The sequence below is a fragment of the Jatropha curcas genome, chromosome 6, assembly GCF_041381405.1.
Source record: "Jatropha curcas cultivar XTBG-Jc1 chromosome 6, XTBG_Jcur_1.0, whole genome shotgun sequence".
NCBI classification, from domain to species: Eukaryota; Viridiplantae; Streptophyta; class Magnoliopsida; order Malpighiales; family Euphorbiaceae; genus Jatropha; species Jatropha curcas.
In genome coordinates this window covers 4,013,152-4,034,413 of record NC_143156.1, presented here as the reverse complement: position 1 = coordinate 4,034,413, position 21,262 = coordinate 4,013,152, and the positions used below count along the sequence as shown (strand labels likewise).

Sequence of the window (21,262 nt, the reverse complement as noted above, 5' to 3'; positions counted from 1 at the left end):
ACATTTCATTGAGACAGGTATAAAATGGAATAGATATTTTTTTTCCAATTCCCATAATTGAAAATAAAAAATAAATGGTAGCATGGTGCCAAATGTCACCAATAAATAAACAAACAAATAAATAAATGCCATCTATTTTGAATTATAAAAAGAGTTTTGTTATAATAAGAGTGTTCCCATTTTCTTGTTTAAGCTCTCAAACTTTTATTTTTTATATTTGACATTTCCATTGTTTTCTTATAAAGATGTGTAGTATATGTTGCCGATGTAAGAATAAAATTAACAGATACCTAGACTGTTCTGTTGATGAACAGTCATAATCCGCTTAAATCAATCCAATAATTGCAAATACAGGCATTAATAGTGAAGTTTCTGGGTTGCAGACGACAGATGGAAGACAGAACCCAGAATCCAGAGCCTTCTAAGAAGGCAAAGGTAGTTGGTAAAGCATCTTACTGCACTTACATTACATGGTAATCTTTGATTCTTTGATTGTAGTGAATGATTCTTTGATTGTTGAAGCAAAAATTACCAGCATCTCTGTTACTGAAGCTCTCTCCTGAAACTATTAATAATAGATTAATTAAATAGGATTTATTGATAGGAAATTGGAATTTATCACCGTATTGAACTATCTTTTGGTTAATTTCAATTTACTGGCATTTTAAAATTATTATAGGTATTAATTAATAATTTGAATAATTAAAGTCTTTATTTTATGATCTATATATATTCATTTTTACTAATACTAATTGAATTGTAATATTTTCATTGCCATATTATTGACAATTGACAATAGAAATATCAGATTAGAATCTTTTTATTAAATATTAATCAAAATGTGTTCTAATTAAGTTGATGAACATTTATCTGAATGTTAGCTTAATAGTTTTTATTTCTCTTAGCCTGTTAATGGATTTCTTTTTACCTACAAACTGAGACTTTTTGTAATTGCACCCTATCTTCTTTTTTTTTTTTTTTTTGTTAAAATACCCTAATTTGATAACTAGTTGCTGAAATCAAACCCACTTTCGTACTCGTCAAAATAGCAATCTTTTTCTCTAATATATACATATAACTTCTTCCTTTCTATCCTTTCTTGCTACAACGGTCAGAAATAATTTGTGAATCTCTCAAATCAGAGCTTAGAATACTTGGTTTACACGTCCATCCTTCTAATATTCCTCCTCCATTTTTCTTATAAAAGTAGGAAATTTTGTCATAAGTTTTACTAAGTTGCCAAGAAGCATTCCAAAAGGAGAGCTTTCCTCTTTGAAATTTTGTATTCCACATGGCAAAAGAAGGTAAAACTCAGAATCCCGTAGTTGGTAGATGATCTTGCTATAATAGCATCACTCTTGCAATGTTTTAGGACAAGTACATTACATGTTAATTTATGTATTTTATATATATATATGTTTAATTTGTTTTGTCTGTTTAAGGGAAAATTTCAAGATCAAATACAGAAGCTGTTAGGATTAATTCAAAATGATATTATTAAAAATATTTTGAGATTTCAATTTTATTTAGTGCAGATTTTCTGCATAGAATTTGATATTTTTGTTATTAGGATTAATGATTTTTATGAATATTTTTAGGTCTTATTTGATTCACTTGAAAGCCTATAAATAGGCATATTCTTTTGTTAATTCAATGAAGTACAAAATATTATTAATCATTTTGTGTATTTCCATTTTTCTTTCCCAAAAATCTCAACAGAAGCGTCACCTGCTCACTATACATTGAAGATTGAGTCATTCTCCCAATTGTCCGAAGCTCTGAAAAAGACTGGAGTTGATAAGTATGAGTCTGGAGTTTTTGACGTTGGCGGTTACAAATGGTATATATATATGTTAATGTTAATCCTTTCTTTCTCTTTTTAACGTATATGTCAAGCACTATTTAACAAAAATAATTCTTCGGAATTATGAGTTTTTGCCTCATTAGCCCGCGGACACAAGGAAGGGCTGGCAGGGGCCTCCGTCCTCATTCAAGTTTCAAAATTTTATTTTCAGTATATTTGATATGAGGGTTTTTTATTTTTTGAAAAGGTAAGCTAGCTCAGCTCATATTATTGGAATCAAAAGATAGGACCCTCATGCAGAAAAGGAAGAGGGCGTACCCCATTCGAAATCAAGCACAAAAACAGCTGCTTGAGCAATCATATGAGCAGTCTGAATCCCAAAAATATTATAACAAATTTAACACTATATTTTCATCCCCTTTATCTAAATCCTCCTTCCGTCAGGTCATCTACATGTCCTATGAAGCTGAAAATTGAATTTTCTATCAGAATGTTAGATATGTGTCTCAGAAACTAAGAGTAATTCAAAAAGGATCTTAAACAACAAAATTTATAAACATGTGAAGGCTTTTTTTTTTTATTATATTGAAACACTATTACAGAAGTATTTATAGACTCTAAAAACAGAAAACTTCAGAAAAATAAGCAAACTTATTATGCATATCTGATATGATAAGCATATTAAATTATTCCTTAAAAATAGCAACAGAATAACAAATAATTATCTAATCTTCCAACGGCCTTCACCATAGCTACTAAGTCAACATTCAACAAAACTCCTCCTTGGCTTAGGAGCAGCAAACTCCAAGTCTTTCTCTTAAATATTCAAATCTAGCCTTAGAGAGAGATTTGGTCAAAATATCAGCATTCTGAAATTCTGAATTGCAGTGCACCAAACTTATTTCACCATTCTTTTGAACTTCCCTAAGGAAATACAATTTAATCTTGAAGTGCTTAGTTTTTCCATGAAATACTGGATTATTTGCAATTGAGATTGCAGCCTGGTTGTCGACATAAACCTCTGTACTTCCTTTTTCTTCCATAGACAAGTCAGCTAACAATTTCCTTATCCACAAAGCTTGATTAACTGCTAAAGTGGCTGCAACATATTCTGCTTCAGCTGTGGATTGAGCTATCACATCTTGCTTTTTGGAACACCAGGAAAATACACCAGAACTAAAACTGAAACAGTAACCGGAAGTGCTCTTCATATCATCTAAGCAACCGGCCCAATCACTATCGGAAAAACCATGAAAATTAAAATTCTGAACTTGACTGAACTTAATACCATGGTTTATTGTGCCTTTAATATATCTAATTATACGTTTTGCTGCTTGAAAATGAATCTCACTAGCACAATGCATGTATCTTGACAGCAAACTTACAGCATGCATGATATCAGGTCGGGTTGCAGTTAGATACATTAGGCAACCTATTAAACTCCTGTACAGCACCTCATCTACCTTTTTGGCTCCATCTTCTTTGCAAAATTTCTCCTTCAGATTCATTGGAGTTGTGGTTGACTTGCAATTCTCCATCTTGAATTTTTTTAGAATCTCCTTGGCATATTTTTGTTGACAAATAAAAACTTCATTTTCTTTTTGATGCACTTCAATTCCAAGAAAAAAAGACATTTCTCCAAGGTCTGTCATTTCAAACACCTCCATCATCTCTGCCTTGAATTGATTTATCATTCTTCCATTGCTACCTGTTATTAATAGATCATCAACATACAAAGATATTATGAGTATATCTGTTTCTATTTTCTTAACATAGAGAGTGAATTCACTCAAGCTTTTCTCAAAGCCTAAGCTTAGAAGATGAGAATCAATTCGGCTGTACCAAGCCCTAGGGGCTTGCTTCAAACCATATAAGGCTTTTTTCAAACGATATACTTTATCTTCATCTCCTTTAACCAGAAAACCTTCGGGCTGCTCTATAAAAATTTCTTCTTCCAAGTAACCGTTTAAAAAAGCCGACTTTACATCAAGTTGATGAACCTTCCATCCCTTTTGTGCAACTATAGCTAATAGCATTCTGATTGTATCAAGACGAGCCACAGGAGCAAAAGTTTCAGAAAAATCAACTCCGAACATTTGAGCATAACCTTTGACCACTAGTCTTGCTTTATGTTTATTAATAGATCCATCAGAATTCAGCTTTGTCCGATAAACCCATTTTACTCCAATGGCCTTCTTGTGTGTTGGTCTATCCACAAGCTCCCATGTATCATTTTTCTCAATCATTCTCAGCTCCTCCTCCATTGCTAAAACCCATTTCTCATCTAAAACAGCATCTGCAAATTTTTCTGGTTCCATGATAGCCACATTGCATCTGTGATAAATGTCTTCAAGTGATCTTGTGCCCCTTACTGGTTCATCATCAAAGGCATCATCAAAAAATTCTAAGGCATCACCATTTTCTTTAACTGTTTTTGGAATTTTGTTATTTTTAGCATCATTCCAACTCCATTTTTCATCTTCCAGAAACCTCACATCTCTGCTGGTTATGACTTTATCCACTTGAGGTAGATAAACTCTGTAAGCTTTTGACGTGTTGCTATAGCCTACAAAGATTCCTGCTTCAGCCTTTCTATCAAGCTTATCCCTTTTCACCTGAGGCACATAAGAAAAACACAGGCATCCAAATATTTTTAAGTTTAACAGAAATGGTTGATAACCAAACCAAGCCTCGAAAGGAGTTTTATTCTTCAAAGCTTTAGTAGAAAGCCTATTGAGTAAAAAAACTGCAGTACTCGCAGCCTCTGCCCAGAATTTCTTCGGCAAATCCATTTCATGTAGCAGACATCTTGTCATCTCCATTATCACTCTATTCTTTCTTTCACTTACTCCATTCTGCTGTGGAGTGTATGGTGCCGTCAATTGGTGTTCAATTCCTGCGTCTTTACAAAATCTGTTGAATTTATCAGATGTGTATTCCGTGCCATTATCAGATCGTATGACATGTAACTCACATCCACTTTGATTTTCAACCCATGTTTTGAACTCCCAAAAAATACCAGCAACCTCAGTTTTGGATTTAAGAAAATATATCCAACAGAATCTTGTACAATCATCAATGAATATAATATAATACTTACTACCATTCAAGGATGATACTTTCAGCGGGCCTCCAACATCTGTATGTACAAGTTCTAGCTTATGAGTTGCTCTCCATTCTGTTCTTTTTGGAAAAGGCAATCTGGTCTGCTTTCCATATTGACAGGCTGCACACATCGGCAAATCTTTCTCCAGGTCTGGTAAGCCTTTCACCATTTGATTTTTCTTCATAAATAGCACTGCATTATGATGAAAGTGCCCTAATCGTTTATGCCAAAGCATGGTGTTGCTGTCTCTTTGTGCAACAAAAGTTTGTTCTTGTTCCAGTATGTCAAGAACAAAACTTTTGCCTTTCATCTTGATTCTAAACACCTCTTTTCCTTCAGGATCGATGATTATACAACCTTTTTTTCTAAAGAGCACTTCATAATCTTTTTCTAGCAGCTGCCCAACACTTAACAAGTTTCGATCAATATCAGGAACAAATAAAACTTCAGAAATAAGTTTCTGACCTGATAGGCTATCTATTGACACAGTTCCTTTGCCTCTTGCAGCAATACGTTCACCATTTCCAATTCTGACTTTGGTGATGACGGTTGTGTCAAGCTCTTTAAATAATTCCCGATCATAGGTCATGTGGTTCGTGCAGCCGCTGTCTATAAGCCATCCTTCAGAGTTGTCTGTAGCAACACATGACGCCACAAATAAGTGCTCCTCCTGGTTTTCATCAACAACAGCCTTAGCCTCAACCTCTTCTTGCTGCTGTCCTTTGCATACTCTTTCGATGTGTCCCAACTGACCACATTTATGGCATTTAATATCTGGTCTCCACCAACACCTTTGTTGAGGATGATTTGTTTTCTTACAATGCGGACATGGTGGATAATTTTTGGCATTTCTTGTCCTCTGTGTCAGTTTCCCTTCTTTAATTCGTGAACTTGCTTGATAAGCACCTTCTACAGAAACTTCATTCCTCATAAGCCTTCTTTGCTCTAGAGCCTGTAAAGGATTTAAGAGTTCTGCCAAGGTAATACTTGACAGATCTTTAGAATTTTCCAAAGATGAGATCGTTGCTTCATATTTTTCAGGTAATGTGACTAGAATTTTTTGAATAATTCGTTCATCAGAAAATTCTTTGCCAAAAAGTCTCACCTTATTTGCAATATCGAGAAGTCTATCGGCATACTCTTTTGCAGTTTCTGATTCTTTCATCCTTTGTGTTTCAAAATCACGAAATAAATTCATGACTTGCATATTATCTAACTTTTCATTTCCTTTATACTCCTTTTCAAGATATTTCCAAATTTCTGCGGCAGATTTCTTTTGCATAATTCTGCTGAGAATCGAGGGTGAAACAGCAGAAAACAAACAATTCATGGCTTTAGCTTTTCTTGTCACCTTCTCTTTGTGACTTTTGATCTGAATCATTGTTGGGTTATCTCCAAGTGGTGGAACTTCATAATCTTCTTCCACAGCCTCCCACAGATCATAAGCTTTGAGATGAGTTTCCATCCTAATAGCCCAGACTTTGTATTTAACTCCATCAAATATTGGAGGAGTAATTGAACCATAACTAGACTCTCCCTCCATCTCACGGGTTGGTGTTTGGGTTTGATTTTGGTTCACTCAATTTCACAGGTCCTATAAGATATTGGCTCTGATACCACAATGTTAGATATGTGTCTCAGAAACTAAGAGTAATTCAAAAAGGATCTTAAACAACAAAATTTATAAACATGTGAAGGCTTTTTTTTTATTATATTGAAACACTATTACAGAAGTATTTATAGACTCTAAAAACAGAAAACTTCAGAAAAATAAGCAAACTTATTATGCATATCTGATATGATAAGCATATTAAATTATTCCTTAAAAATAGCAACAGAATAACAAATAATTATCTAATCTTCCAACGGCCTTCACCATAGCTACTAAGTCAACATTCAACACAGAACCTAATGAATCGATTAAATGTGACAGGAAATTATTGATGTATCCATATGGAAATACGAAAAAAAATGGTGATGGTCACATCTCTCTCTACTTGGCAATGGTTGAAACAGATGCAGTTCTTAAGGGGACTCAGGTTGATGTCACCCTCAAATTGTCTGTTTATGATCATATTCGAGACCAGTACCTGAGTATTGAAGGTATATATGTTAATTTATATTTTATATATATATAGTTCATTTTCTATCTTTTAGCGATGGCCACTAGGCAGATATTCAACCACTGAGCTCTTTATATAATGAATATGCCATGCATATGTATGCAGATGGTGAAGTAAAGCGTTACCATTCTTTAAAAACTGAACATGGTTTTGACCAATTACTCCCTCTCTCAACTTTCAATGACTCGTCTAAAGGATATCTTGTTGATGATTGCTGTGTCTTTGGGGTTGCGGTTCATGTTCTTAAATTTGCTGCGAGTAAAGGGGAGAAATTTAAGATTATAGAAGAACCTGAAAACGGTACTTATACTTGGTATATTAACAATTTCTCAACATTAGAACCTAAAGAACATATCTCCGGAGTGTTTACTGTAGCAGGGTATAAATGGTATGTGCTTAGTCCTTCAAAATTTTCTATCTGCAACGTTAATTAGCAACTGTTTGTTGATTATGGAATTTTAATATACATACACATTGAAATGAACTCAGGAAGCTATCTCTCTATCCGAAAGGAAATTTAACTGAAAGGTACAGAAGTCTGTCGGTATATCTACAACTAGATCCCGGCAGTATTGGATCACCTCAAAAGCAAGTATATGTAGAATGTAAGCTATTGGCAAGAGAACGGTTCTATGGGAACCATCATGAACGTACAGGTGATAATTAATTAAGTGAAATTTTAAATTTGAGCAACTCTTTCTTTGATAATTCTCTATTTTGATAAAGATTTCTTTTTTTTTCTTTTTTTGCAGTTCAGAACTGGTTCAATCAGTCGAAAAGTTTATCGGGTTTTGCAAGTTTCATGCGGTTGAGTGATCTCCATAATCTTTCAACAGGATTTCTAATGAATGATACTTTGGTTGTTGAAGCAAAAATTACCAAAGTCTCTGTTGCTGAAGCTCTGATCTCCTGAAACTACAAATAATAGATTAATTAAATATGATTTATATAAAGGTTGTTGGAATTTATCATTGTACCGAACTATAAATATTTTAGTTATTTTAATGTTACTGGCATTTTTAAATGTATTTTGGATATTATTATTTTATTTTTGTTTCTCACATATATCTTAATTAGTTTAAGGTTTATTTCTCTAGCCCGTCAAAGGATTTTTTGCACATTTAACTTAGGCTTTTATTTGCAATTGCACCCTACTTATTTTTTATTATGTTGAACACCCCAATTCGATAAGTAATTGCATTCTATGGTCAAAATAAATCATATAAAATAATATTGTATTAAATTTTAAAATAAAATAACTAATTGTCAATATTTTTCGGTTGAATATGGAAATTACCCATAGTTACTGTTCTAGGGCTATGCTTTTTAATCCAACTGAGATTCTACCCAATTTGGTGATCTCCAAGCACAATGCAAAAAACCCAAATTGAAAGTTCCATGGCCACAGTTTTTAATTCTCAAATTAAAATATATATATTAAAAGCATTTTTTTTTCAAATTAAGAACAGTTAATCTTTTTGGGCTGCGGTGCATAAAACTTTTGGGAATCGAAATAAAACTAAGGTTATGTTCCGCGACAATTTTTTGAGTAGCTTTTAGTTTTTTTATCAGTCAAAACGCTAAATGCTATTTTTTTATAGTGTTCGGTAACATAGCATTTGAACTAGTTTTTAAAGGTTAAAATAACGTTTTATGAATGGTTAACTCACGTAATGTTTAACTTTTAACTTTTCATGAAAAGTGACTCTAACATCCAACATCTAAACGCTGCTAAACTAGCTAATAGCTATCAGAACAGCTAATTTTGCTGAACAGACCCTAAAATGATGAAATCAAACTCAGTTCCTTGGACATACTTATCAAATCAAAATAGGAATTAGATTATGTCTAGTACTCCTTGAAAAATATTTTTTAGATGACTTATTTTCTATTGTTTGGTTGCAATGTTAAAAATTAATTAAAAAATATTAAAATCTTTAACTCGAACATAAAAAAAAAATTAGAATAATAAAAGTTTTGTAATTAAAAAATTTTATTATTAAATATGAGAAAAATGAAAAAAAAAAAAAAATGGTACCGATAGAAAATATGAAATTTAGTCAAAGTTGTAAAGACTTAACATTTTTACTTAATTCAAGCGGTTTCCGCATTTTTTGTTATTTATGTTGTCAAATTATACCTTTATTTTGCACTTAACCTCTTAAACTTATGATTGGTAATTCATCAACTTGTTTGTTATAAGAAGTTGAGTTTTGATTCCCAAAATTAATTTTGCTATGAACCGTAATTTTAGGAATGTTAATTAGGGGGTAAGCATTCAATCAGTTTGGTTTAATCAAATCGAACAAAAGTTAACCAAATGGCCTGAAATTACTGTAGATGTAAAATGAAATTGAAATATATCATGTATAGAATCAAATTGGGTTGGAACTGCATTAAATATTAACTATTTTAAGATAGATTTAGATTTATTGTTTTGGATTTAATAAAAACCAGACCAAATGAATAAAATTTCAATTTTCTCTATTAAAACTAAAATAGAACCGATAATGTAAAATATTAAACCGAACTGAATCAAATCCATTTGGTTCGCTAGTTCGGTTTTCCCTTACTTATTTAAAACAATGGCAATGTCTCAGACTCTCAGTTTAGCAATATCTGAGTAGTAAGTTGTAACTTGTAAAACAAAACAAAGAAAATCCAGAGTAAGAGAACCTAATTTAAAGGATGCACCTATCTCTTCGGGAACAAAATCCAACGCAAAATACAATGGTATTAGAAGCACCGGAAGGGATCAATATGCATCAAATCAAGAATTTAAAGAACAATAAAGCCCTGAATTTCCATCTACCACATCAAGTTGTGGGAATTTTCAATAATCACATATAGATTAGAGACACCATATGCCACGAATATTGAGAGCCCAGTCAGTGGCGATTATGAAGCGCTCTCGCTCTCTAAATCAGAGTTATTCATTTAAAAATGAAAATCACCTGGTAAAAGATCTTACTTGCTGCTGCTGCTTTAAAATTTTCATGTAAGAAATTAAAAAAAAAAAAAAAAAAAAAAGATTGATTTTTTAGCTTCCTGCATTACCGCAGATGAAATCATTCCGACTTGAAATCTTGTGTTATAGTTTTTAAACAAACCCCTTTTCTCTCTCAAGTTTGTATATTTATATGTGGGTTTATGTATTACTGCAATTTTAGCAAGAAGAAAATTTAGACTTCAGTATTCTGTTTGTTCATTTGTTGACACAGGAATTAAAAGATCAAGAAGGGATGAACCACCTGCTCACTAAACGTTAAAGATTGATTCTTTCTCAAAATTTTGTGAGATACTCAAGAGGACAGGACTTAACAAGTATGAATCTAGTGAGTTCGAATCAGGGGGTTACAAATGGTAAGTAATTAATTTCCATCAATGCTCAAACTGTATTTTTCAAGGCTCGAATCATTAATTTGGTCTTTCAGTAATCACCATCTTTTGCAATATATAGGAAACTAGTATTGTATCCCTGCGGTAATGCGAAAAAAGTGGGAAGTTCCTACATTTCTCTCTACATAGCGATTGCAGGGGCAAATGCAATTCCTGTTGGATCCCAGGTTGATGTGATTCTCAAATTATTGATTTATGATCAGATTCAAGACAAGTACTTGAGCATTCAAGGTTTCTTTCCCTGGAACTTATATTTTGATTAATAGCCATCAAATGCTCATTTAGAAGTTTCTTAGAAGATTCCATATATGCTCCTTTGACAAGAGCCACTCCCTTTTTTATCCGTGTTAATGCAGATGATAGAGCAAGACGTTTCCATTCTTTAAAAACTGAAAATGGTTTTGATCAGCTAATCTCGCTCGAGATGTTCAGTGATCCTTCTAATGGGTATCTTGTTAATGATTGTTGTGCATTTGGAGCCGAAGTTCATGTTATCAAATACGAAGGTAAAGGGGAGAAATTTTCTATTATAAGAGAACCAGCAAATGGTACCTATACATGGAAGATTCAGAAGTTCTCAACATTCCCAGAGGGACAACAGTTCTCACAGGAATTTACCGTTGCACAACATAAGTGGCTTGTACTTCACAGACCAGCCCAGGATTCTGGATTTCTTGTTGTACTGCTTTAGCAGATGATTGTTTAATATTCAATAATGAATTGGTGTAGTGATTTCAGGATATTGGAGTTATATCCAAAAGGAGATTCAAGGGCAAAGGGTAAATTTCTGTCATTATTCCTACATTTGCTTACCGTTGACAATGCTCTTCCTCGACAAAGAGTGTACTCAGAATATACGCTGATAGTAAAAGATCAGGTGCTGGAAACTCATTACGAACGTATAGGTGAACTGGCTTATATTCTGTTCTAGCACATATTAATTTCTCTCTATACATAGTTTAGTTCCAAAAAGAAAACTTCTAATATATAAGTTTATCATGCCAGGAAGTGCTTGGTTTATCAGCGGCAGCTCTGGCTGGGGATTCTTACAATTTATACCACTTAAAGATATTTATGATGTATCAAAGAGATATCTAGTGAATGACACATTGATTGTCGATGCAAAAATTTCCCTCCTCACTGCTATTGAAGCGCTCTCCTAAAGTATCACCTGACTAGATGTGAATAGAAAGGTTCTTTTATATATTTATGTGCTTCGAAACTAAAGCTAGTGCTCTAGTACTGCTTTTGTCATATGTTATATATATATCCATTGCTAGCTCCATTATATAGTTCCAGAGCAGATACAATACGAGAAATTTATATTCTGCTGGGTATTAATGATATAGACCTCACAAATTCTTTCTTTCTTATGTTCTTCTCTGTTGAGGAGCCTCTTTGGATGAGCGGTTGTAACTAGCATTCGGAGTTTGAGCTTTCAGCAGCTGATTCCGGATTTTTTGGGGTTGAAGAAGCATTTCAGCTGTCAATGTATCAAAGTTATGTTTGAAAGAAAACTGATATATTTAGTTACGCCCAGCAACTAGCTACTACTAATCTCTAATAGTCAATAGCGAACGACAACTGCTGATCCAAACAGGTCCTTAGTAAAGGAAATAGTGATTAATTAATTATTGATTATGATATTAACAATTGAAATGAACCACGGTAATTGGATCGTCTCCCAAAGGAGAGTTGTATGAAAACGATCAAACTCCTCATTATTTCTAGCTTTTTATGCCAACTGAACTAGTTTACAAAGAATAGGTTAGGAGAAAAGCTATGCGTTTATCTGGTTCAACTTTTTGCTTTTCTGTGAGTAATCGAGTATTGATCCTTATATCTATAGAAGAAAGTAAATTTTACACTTCAAAATACTGAGAGGGATTAGTAAAAAAAGCAACAAAAATTGTTTGAACTATGAATATAATGTGAAATCATAAACACATGTAAGAACAGAAATTGTTACTCACAATTATATAGTATTGTATCAAAATACATCTTTATCCGGCTTCGGATCAGTAGATCATACTTCATATCTTTATTGATAAAGCATTCCTTTGTTTTTGTATTTATAATGTGTTTTGAAAACTCTCAGCTTATAGAGAAATTTCAAAACATCTCAATTTACAAATTTCTCACCTGAAAAAGGCCACCAAAATGAAGATTGCAGGCTTATCATAAAGGAAGAACAGAGCTGCTATTCCTGGTATATCTTGACAAGAACAGTTTTCCACCACAAGAAATTGATCTCTTCAATGAACTTGGCCCAATTTGCAAAGATCTTGCAATAGAAGAACTAGCCATGAACCTTGATAAGCTTTGATTGCCGCTAAATCTTTTTGAAACAATTCCCATACTGGATTCACTCTGTTTTACATGCTCTGTTCTTGAATTTCGATCAGATTGTATTTGATCAACAATAGCAAGACCTTGACTAATCTTGAAAGCTGATAAAGAATCTAAAGAAACTGATCTTCTAATTGGTTGCAACCCATCTTTCTCTCCATTCAAATCTTCTACTCTGTTTCTTCTATTTTCACCATTTACTTCTTCCTCTTCTTCATCTTGATCTGTTCTACTCCTCAATTCACCATCAACGTCTTCAATTTCATCAGATTCTCTACCAGTCCCTGGAACTCTGGTACGGGTTTCTTCTCCATTGCTCGTACCCTCAACATTGGTCTCTGAAGATGCAGCTCTATCTGAATTGGGATTTATAACAATCGGAGCCCGACAATTTGGGCAATTGGTATGTGATCTAAGCCATGTATCAATACAAGGAATATGAAAAGCATGACTACACTTGGGTAATAGCCTAAGAGTCTCGTCTTCTTGAAATTCATTTAAGCAAACAGAGCACCCTGTTCCTTCAACAAGCCCATCAGTTCTTTTATACTTGCAAACAGAAATTGAATTAATAACTGAAGGCTGTAACCCAACAGTGTTTATATACCAAATTGGATGGTCAATTATAGGACCATGATCTTCATCAAGAAACTCTTCATGGATTTCATTTCTTTGCTCCTCTCTTTCCTCTGTTCTTCTCCTTCTTGAGTAAAATTTGACATAAAAAGCATAAAAAGCAACAAGAAGAAAAACAGAGGCTAAAACAATACCTGTAATCAAGAATTTGATGGATTTTTGATGGTGAATTGTAATGATTGGAGGAGGAGAGGGTTTAAATACACAATTTCCCTTACAATAATCCCAACAACTTCCCTGACAGTAATAATAGGATACTTCATCTGATGACACACAGAACTTTGAACAGGTTTCATTCTCTTCAGATAATAACTTTCTGAATCGAAAATCCATGGAGAATTAGAGAAAGAATTGCTTCGATCTTTATTGAGAAAAAAAAGAGAAGCATCGAGCAAAAGAGAAGAGAAAGACAAGTCAAAGGAGTTGCAGGTTTTGGTAGGTGCAGTGAGAAAGAGAGAGAGAGAGAGAGAAGGGTAGGTAACTTTCAATGTAGTTGCTTAGAATTGAAAAATGGACATATTTGGAGTAAGATGGTATGGTTTTTGTTTGATACTTTCCTGGTGCTATATCGCTGCACGCTATTTTTGTTTGACTTTGTTGCTTTGTGGATTCCATTCCCATGGCGGCTTATTAATGGGCTTTAGCATGGGCTCAAAGCCCAGCCCATCCACAAAAATTCATCACACTATATTTTATAAACAATTTCACAACATAATATATGTATATAAATGTATATTTTCCTTTTCTTTTCTTTAAAAAAAAATGTATATTTTCTTTTAAAAATGCCTGGAGTCATCATTGTGAAGTGTTATAACACAAATGTTAACAAAAGTAATGCTTAATTGAAAAAATATTAGAAATAATATTTGTAAATTTATCACCTGTAAAATAGGACTTTAATTTTAACCTCTTATAGTTTTCATTATGCAGTAGGCACATAAGTGTAGGATAGGTGGTAAATATTGTGATTGCCACAAAATATCTTATTAAATTTATAGATCGATAAAAATATCATTAACGATTTTAATTTGATTGGTTGAAAAATAAAAATAATTTAATTTTGATTAATCATATTAATTTTCCATTTCAATTTAAATTATATTTGATAAATTAAAAAAATTATATTATATACTATGTAAGGTATATATTAAATATGGTAATAAACACATGTTATATAATAATATAATATAATATAATATGGTAATACTATTATATTGTAATATAATATAATATGGTAATATTAGTTGATGGATACAAAATAAGGCTTGTGTAAAATAGAGTAAGAATATAATATCTTTAAGAATATTAACAAGTTGAAAGCAATTTATTTTCCTGAAAAAATAACTATAAATTTAATTATATGCTCATAAATTTTAGTAAAAAGAAAAAATAAAGAAAAATACTAAAATTATAAACAATGCTCTAAAACAATTATCAATATATTAATTATTACAATAGCTATTTATGTATAAAATATGATAATTATAATATAAATTCAAAACGTAATAAGCCAAGATAATCATTACTTTGAGAAAAGTTGTTATTTTTTATTTTATTATTTCATAAAATTTTTTTTTTTTCATTTTGTAATGGCTATTAGATTTTTAGTAATATAAAATATTTATAGAAAAACTTAATAGAAAAAATATATATTAAATTATATTTATTTGTAACATGTAAAAATCAACGAATATAAACAACGTGCAATGCCCGTTCGAGAATAGTGTGATAGAGAGAATTTAAAATAATGTTTCTTAATAACTTTAATTTCACATCTACTAGGATAGTAACGGGTCAGATATGAGAGCATCTTCAATGTAATGTGCATTAGTCTTAGTTAATTGCCAGATCATAAAAATGGAAAGATTTTTTTTGAAAAAAAAAAAATACTCTTGAATGTTAATGTCTATTTGGTATATCAAGATGAGATGTGTGACATCCTACCGAGTCGAGTCTTTGCATAGTCGAGTCTTTGCATAGAGTTGAGTTGAGTCGAGTTGAACCAAACCCGATTGGGGTAGAATGGGTTTATAAGTGGATTTACTTGCCCTAGAATATTAAGTTGAGGTATTAAAAGGTAACATGTAGAAATGTAGGTCTTATTTGGTAATTGCATCATACAATTAAAGAGATGGTTGGGAAGTATACGAGCCTTCCATTTGACCTTGCGTTCTTCATTTTCTTCACCTTCATCTTCAACGTTTTCCTCATCTTCATCTTCCTCTTTATCTCCTTCATCTTTCTCTTCATCTCTTTCCCTTCTCCATCCATTTTCATGGTAGTTAAGCATTAAGGCAACCTCTAGTTCTCCAAGTAAGTAGAATTTCTTGAAGCTTTATGCTATTCAACCTCTAATTGAGTTATATCGTAGATAAGTGATAAGAATTTTTATTATAGGTGAAGGAAGTTCAAAGAGTGTAGAGAAGAGAAGCTAGAACAGAGCTCACGCGTTTTTGGAGTAAAGGTTTGATATCTCTTGATTTTTATTATTGTCTTTGCATGAGAATTTGTGTGGTGTGTTGCTATTGAGACAATATATTGCTTTATGTTGGAGAATGGTAGTGGTGAGAAAACAGGGGAGGTATTGAGTTTATGTTGAAAACAGGGGAGGACTTCATCTTGATTTTGACCCTATTTAATGAGGGAATTAGGAAGTGTCATAGAAGAGTTATTTGTTCCTCTATGTGTTATCTTTACGTGGGCTTTTGAATCATTCAATTTGGAGTTGTATATTGAGAGTTATGGCCAAAAGAATACAGACTGTACAGTCTGGAATCACGTCGCGCGCGCCGCGCAGGCTGGGCAGCGTGTCGCGCTCGCGAATTCCACATGCGCGGTCGCGACTTTGGCCAGAAGCTCTCTGACTCTCAGTTTGCGCATTTCGCGCTCGCGAACTCCACAAGCACGCTCGCGACTTCATCTCGCGCTCGCGACTTGTGTTGCGCGGTCGCGACTTGAGCCAGAAACCTCTCTGACTCTCAAATGGTACATCTCGCGCTCGCGACTTGGTCTCGCGCTCGCGACTAAGGTTGCGCGGTCGCGACTTTGAGCCAGAAACTCTCTGACTCTCATTTGACATTCTCGCGCTCGCGACTTGGCATGTCGCGCTCGCGACTGATGCTTTGACATTCTTTTTGTCTTCATTTCCTATGCAATTAACTTCCTTTGCTCATCATGCATGCATCCAATCATTGTAAAACAAAAATACAACATAAGAACATGGATTAAAACAACATGTAAGTATTTATATGATGTGACCTCAAATCAATATGATGAACTATGAAGTTGTAAAACCATTTATGTGCTATTGTGTTACATTGTTGATATGCTAATATGAAGCTCCATTGAGGTTGGGTAGAAACCATGTAGATAAGGCTATGTCGCGACATAGAATAGTAGATCTGCGCCCCATACAGTTTGGAACTCCGGCTACAGGCCGTTGAGTGGATATGATTATACAGGCCATAGCAGCCAAGCATACAGTATTCATACAGTTTCATACAGTTTATCTTATCACTTCGGTTTCACTATAACCTTATGGAGCCATACAGATATTTTAACTTGCTATTGCATGAATCATACAGTAAAATAAACAGTAAGAAAGATCATTAAGGTAAAATGAAAGCCGCATGTTATGTGTGATTATATGTGCTTACATAATGCTTTTTGCTTATATGTGTGCTTATTGTTGTTTTATGTTGAGATATCCACTGAGCTTTATTTGCTCAGCGAGTTACCTGTTTAACTCGCAGGTTTTGAGACTGTCCGTAGAGGGTCCGTTTACAACTGCTGCCGTTCATCTGTAGAAGACTCGGTCTTCAGGGTAGAAACTCATTTTGTTATTCTTTTATGGCATGTACAGGGCACACAGTTGGGCCCAATCCATTTTGTAACTAGTATCATGTCTTGTAAATATTCAGTACATTATTACTATAAGCAATCTCAGCATGATATTAGATTCATTATACATTATGATTTCAGCATGTCAGTTCATTCAGTCAACCAGTTTGTAGCGTCTCGGCTCGATTTATTCGGGTTTACGGGTGGACCGGGAAGGGATGTTACAAATTTTGGTATCAGAGCCCTAGGTTCAGTTTCCCTGGGCTTGCATTCATAAGTCAGTATAGTGTACATGCCATGACTACCCTGATGAACTAAGCAGTTGTTGTTCTTTTAGGAGGATGTCACAAGAGGGTGAGAGTGAGTCACACGCCTCCAGAGCAGTGGAGGGTGAGGCTCCAGCAGCACCAGGTCAAGAGGCATTATTAAAACAACTTGCAGATACTTTTCGACAGATTGCAGGAGTGATACCTCAAGCACCAATAGTAGTAGAAAGGGAAAGAAAGCCCCCACTAGAGAAGCTCAGAAAGTATGGTGCAAAGGAATTCAGCGCTAACAAGGATGATAGTCCGGAAATAGCTGAGTATTGGCTAGATGGGACATCGAGAGTCCTGGAACAATTATAGTGTTCACTAGAGGATAAGTTGATTTGTGCTACATCATTGCTCATAGATGAAGCCTACACATGGTGGACTACTGTTCAGCAGCGAGTATCACCAGAGCAGCATACTTGGCAATTTTTCTTGGATGAATTCAAGAAAAAGTTCATCACAGAGGCTTATCTTGATGCGAGAAGGAAAGAATTTTTATACCTGAGACAGAACAGAATGTCCGTTTCAGAATATGAAAGAGAATTTACCCGGCTTAGCAGGTATGGTAAGGGGATAGTGGCTACAGAAGCCGAAAGGTGTAAAAAGTTTCAGGAAGGCCTTAATGATGAGATTCAGATGGGAGTGGTAGCTTCCAGATTCAGAGAGTTCTCAGCTTTGGTAGAGGCAGCTCAGGAGATAGAGCGCATTCAAGCCAGCCAGCGTACTAGACGCCAGCGGTCTCAGCAGCGGAGAGACCAGACTCAGAGTGCACCCAGTATATATCAGTCAGAGAGCAAGAGATTCAGAGGTGCTAGTAGTTCAGCTGGTTCTAGACCTTCCTTTAGCCAAGGCGCAGCTAGGGGTGCTAACATGCCAGCGGTATCAGTTGTGGCTAGTTCCGCCGGTGGTAGTCGAGGTTCAGGCAGAGGAACTGGTAGAGGCACCAGTAGAGGCGCAGAGACAGCCGGTTATACTTTTCCACCTTGTGCGCATTGTGGCAGACGACATGGTGGAGATTGTTGGTTAGTGACTGGCAAATGTTGGTTATGCGGAGCATCAGACCATCAGAAGAAAGACTGTCCTAAGAGGGCTACACAGTTCATAGCAGGCAGAGGGAGAGGTGAGAACTCCGGAGGGCAGAGACAGCAATCAGAGACTGTGGACAGACCTGATACAAGAGGTCTAGCCAGGGTCTATGCTATGCGAACTAGGGAAGATGAGGAAGCTCCAGATGTAATAGTTGGTGAGTTTTCTCTATGTGATCATACAGTTTATGCTTTAATTGATCCTGGATCATCTCATTCATACATTAGTGTACCTAAACCTTGGGTTAAAGGGTTAGAAGTTGCATATGTGAGTCAGGGTATGGTAGTTACTAATCCACTAGGTGATGTAGTAAAAACCCATACAGTGATCGAAGGATGCCCAATTGTTATACATGGAAAAGAGTTTCCAGGAGATCTTATGGAGTTGCCATTTAGAGAATTTGATGTCATTCTGGGTATGGATTGGCTATCCAGACATCAGGCTATAGTTGATTGTGCAAAGAAAAGGGTGACATTATATACTACAGCAGGGGAAGAGATAATAGTAGTCGGGAAGCGGCGAGATTTTCTGGGTAATGTGATATCAGCCATGACAGCAAAGAGATTAATTCAGAAGGGTTGTGAAGCATACTTGGTATGTGCATTACACGCAGAGCAAGAACAGTCAAAAGTGCAAGACATACCAACAGTGTGTGATTATCCAGATGTATTTCCAGAAGAGTTACCAGGGTTACCACCAAGGAGAGAAGTAGAATTTACCATAGATGTCTATCCTGGAGCAGCACCAGTATCCATTGCACCTTACAGAATGGCACCAGCAGAGTTAAAAGAGTTGAAGATTCAGCTGCAGGAGTTAGTAGACAAAGGCTTTATCAGACCCAGTGTATCACCTTGGGGAGCACCGGTATTATTTGTAAAGAAGAAAGATGGATCATTCAGATTGTGCATAGACTACAGACAACTGAACAAACTGACAATCAAGAATAAGTATCCATTGCCTCGCATTGATGATTTGTTTGATCAATTAAAGGGTGCAGGTATGTTTTCTAAAATCGACCTCAGGTCGGGATACCATCAGGTGCGGATAAAGGAAGAAGATATCGCTAAGACTGCATTCAGGACCCGATATGGTCACTATGAATTTTTAGTCATGCCATTCGGTCTCACAAATGCACCAGCGGTTTTCATGGACCTCATGAACCGCGTGTTTCATTCATATTTAGATCAGTTTGTGGTGGTGTTCATAGATGACATTTTGGTCTACTCCAGAGACAGGGTTGAACATGATAAACATTTGCGGATCGTACTTCAGACATTGAGGGATAAACAGCTGTATGCCAAGCTCAGTAAGTGTGAGTTTTGGCTGGAAGAAGTTTCTTTCTTAGGACATGTGGTATCATCTGAGGGTATCAGAGTGGATCCTAAGAAGATTGAAGCTATTGTTAATTGGAGACCACCTAGAAATGTTACAGAAGTTCGCAGTTTTCTGGGTTTAGCCGGTTATTACAGAAGGTTCGTAAAGGGATTCTCTATCATTTCATCACCTTTAACAAAATTATTGAAGAAAGCAGTTGTATTCCAATGGGATGATAGATGTCAGCAGAGTTTTGACACTTTGAAGAAAAAGTTGACAGAAGCACCAGTGTTGATCCAGCCAGTGTCAGGTAAAGACTTTGAGATTTACAGTGATGCTTCTCATATTTGGTTAGGATGTGTACTTATGCAAGACAGGAAGGTGGTAGCTTATGTCTCCAGACAGTTAAAGCCACATGAATTGAATTATTCAACCCATGATTTAGAACTGGCAGCTATTGTTCTAGCATTCAAAGTATGGCGGCATTATCTGTATGGTGAAAAATGTCACATTTACACAGATCATCAAAGTTTAAAGTATTTACCAACACAGAAAGATTTGAATTCAAGACAACGAAAGTGGATGCAGATTCTGGCTAATTATGATTATGTCATTAATTACCATCCGGGCAAAGCTAATGTGGTAGCTGATGCCCTTAGCCGGAAATCATTGTTTGCTTTGAAAGCAATGAGAATTCGCATGGAGTTGCAACAGCAGGGAGTAATTCTAGCACAGATGCAAATACAGCCATCTTGGGTTCAGGAAGCTGCAGAAGCACAGAAGAAAGATGCACAAACAGCACTATGGGTGAAACAAGTACAGGAAGATCATGGTGGGAAATTCAGATTGGATAACAGTGGAGTCTTATTCTATGAAGACAGAGTTGTTGTACCGCAGACAGGAGAGCTTAGACAAAGGATTCTGCATGAAGCTCATAACAGTCCATATACAATGCATCCCGGTAGTACCAAGATGTATCAAGATTTGAAGAAAGGCTATTGGTGGCCGGGCATGAAGAACGATATTGTACATGTTGTAACAAGATGTTTAACATGTCAACAAGTAAAAGCAGAACAGCAACTGCCATCTGGGTTACTTCATCCAATAACAGTGCCAACATGGAAATGGGATCAGATCACGATGGATTTTGTTACTGGATTACCTCAGACGCAGCGGAAGCATGATGCAGTATGGGTGATTGTGGACATATTAACTAAATCTGCACACTTTTTACCAGTTAGGATGGACTATTCTCTAGACAAGTTAGCAGAAATTTATGTTAGAGAAATAGTTC

At 35.0% G+C, this 21,262-nt stretch overlaps 3 protein-coding genes across 3 annotated transcripts; 2 read left to right on the top strand and 1 right to left on the bottom strand.

The window, feature by feature from the left end:
• Nucleotides 1-1,241: 1,241 nt before the first annotated feature.
• On the top strand, nucleotides 1,242-8,061 carry LOC105631607 (uncharacterized). The gene is made up of 6 exons (XM_089722209.1): nucleotides 1,242-1,304; nucleotides 1,720-1,840; nucleotides 6,844-7,013; nucleotides 7,139-7,421; nucleotides 7,523-7,689; nucleotides 7,786-8,061. The coding sequence occupies exons 1-6, from the start codon at nucleotides 1,292-1,294 to the stop codon at nucleotides 7,944-7,946; spliced, it is 915 nt and encodes a 304-aa protein (XP_089578335.1). The 5' UTR covers nucleotides 1,242-1,291; the 3' UTR covers nucleotides 7,947-8,061.
• Nucleotides 8,062-10,841: 2,780 nt separating this feature from the next.
• LOC105631726 (MATH domain and coiled-coil domain-containing protein At3g58410-like) lies at nucleotides 10,842-11,679 on the top strand. The gene is made up of 3 exons (XM_089723517.1): nucleotides 10,842-11,068; nucleotides 11,171-11,337; nucleotides 11,438-11,679. Exons 1-3 carry the CDS (start codon nucleotides 10,857-10,859, stop codon nucleotides 11,593-11,595), a joined length of 537 nt encoding a protein of 178 aa, XP_089579643.1. The 5' UTR covers nucleotides 10,842-10,856; the 3' UTR covers nucleotides 11,596-11,679.
• A 701-nt stretch (nucleotides 11,680-12,380) lies between these two features.
• Nucleotides 12,381-13,951, bottom strand: LOC105631606 (uncharacterized). The gene has a single exon (XM_012213779.4). The coding sequence runs from the start codon at nucleotides 13,748-13,750 to the stop codon at nucleotides 12,611-12,613; it is 1,140 nt and encodes a 379-aa protein (XP_012069169.1). The 5' UTR covers nucleotides 13,751-13,951; the 3' UTR covers nucleotides 12,381-12,610.
• Nucleotides 13,952-21,262: the final 7,311 nt, after the last annotated feature.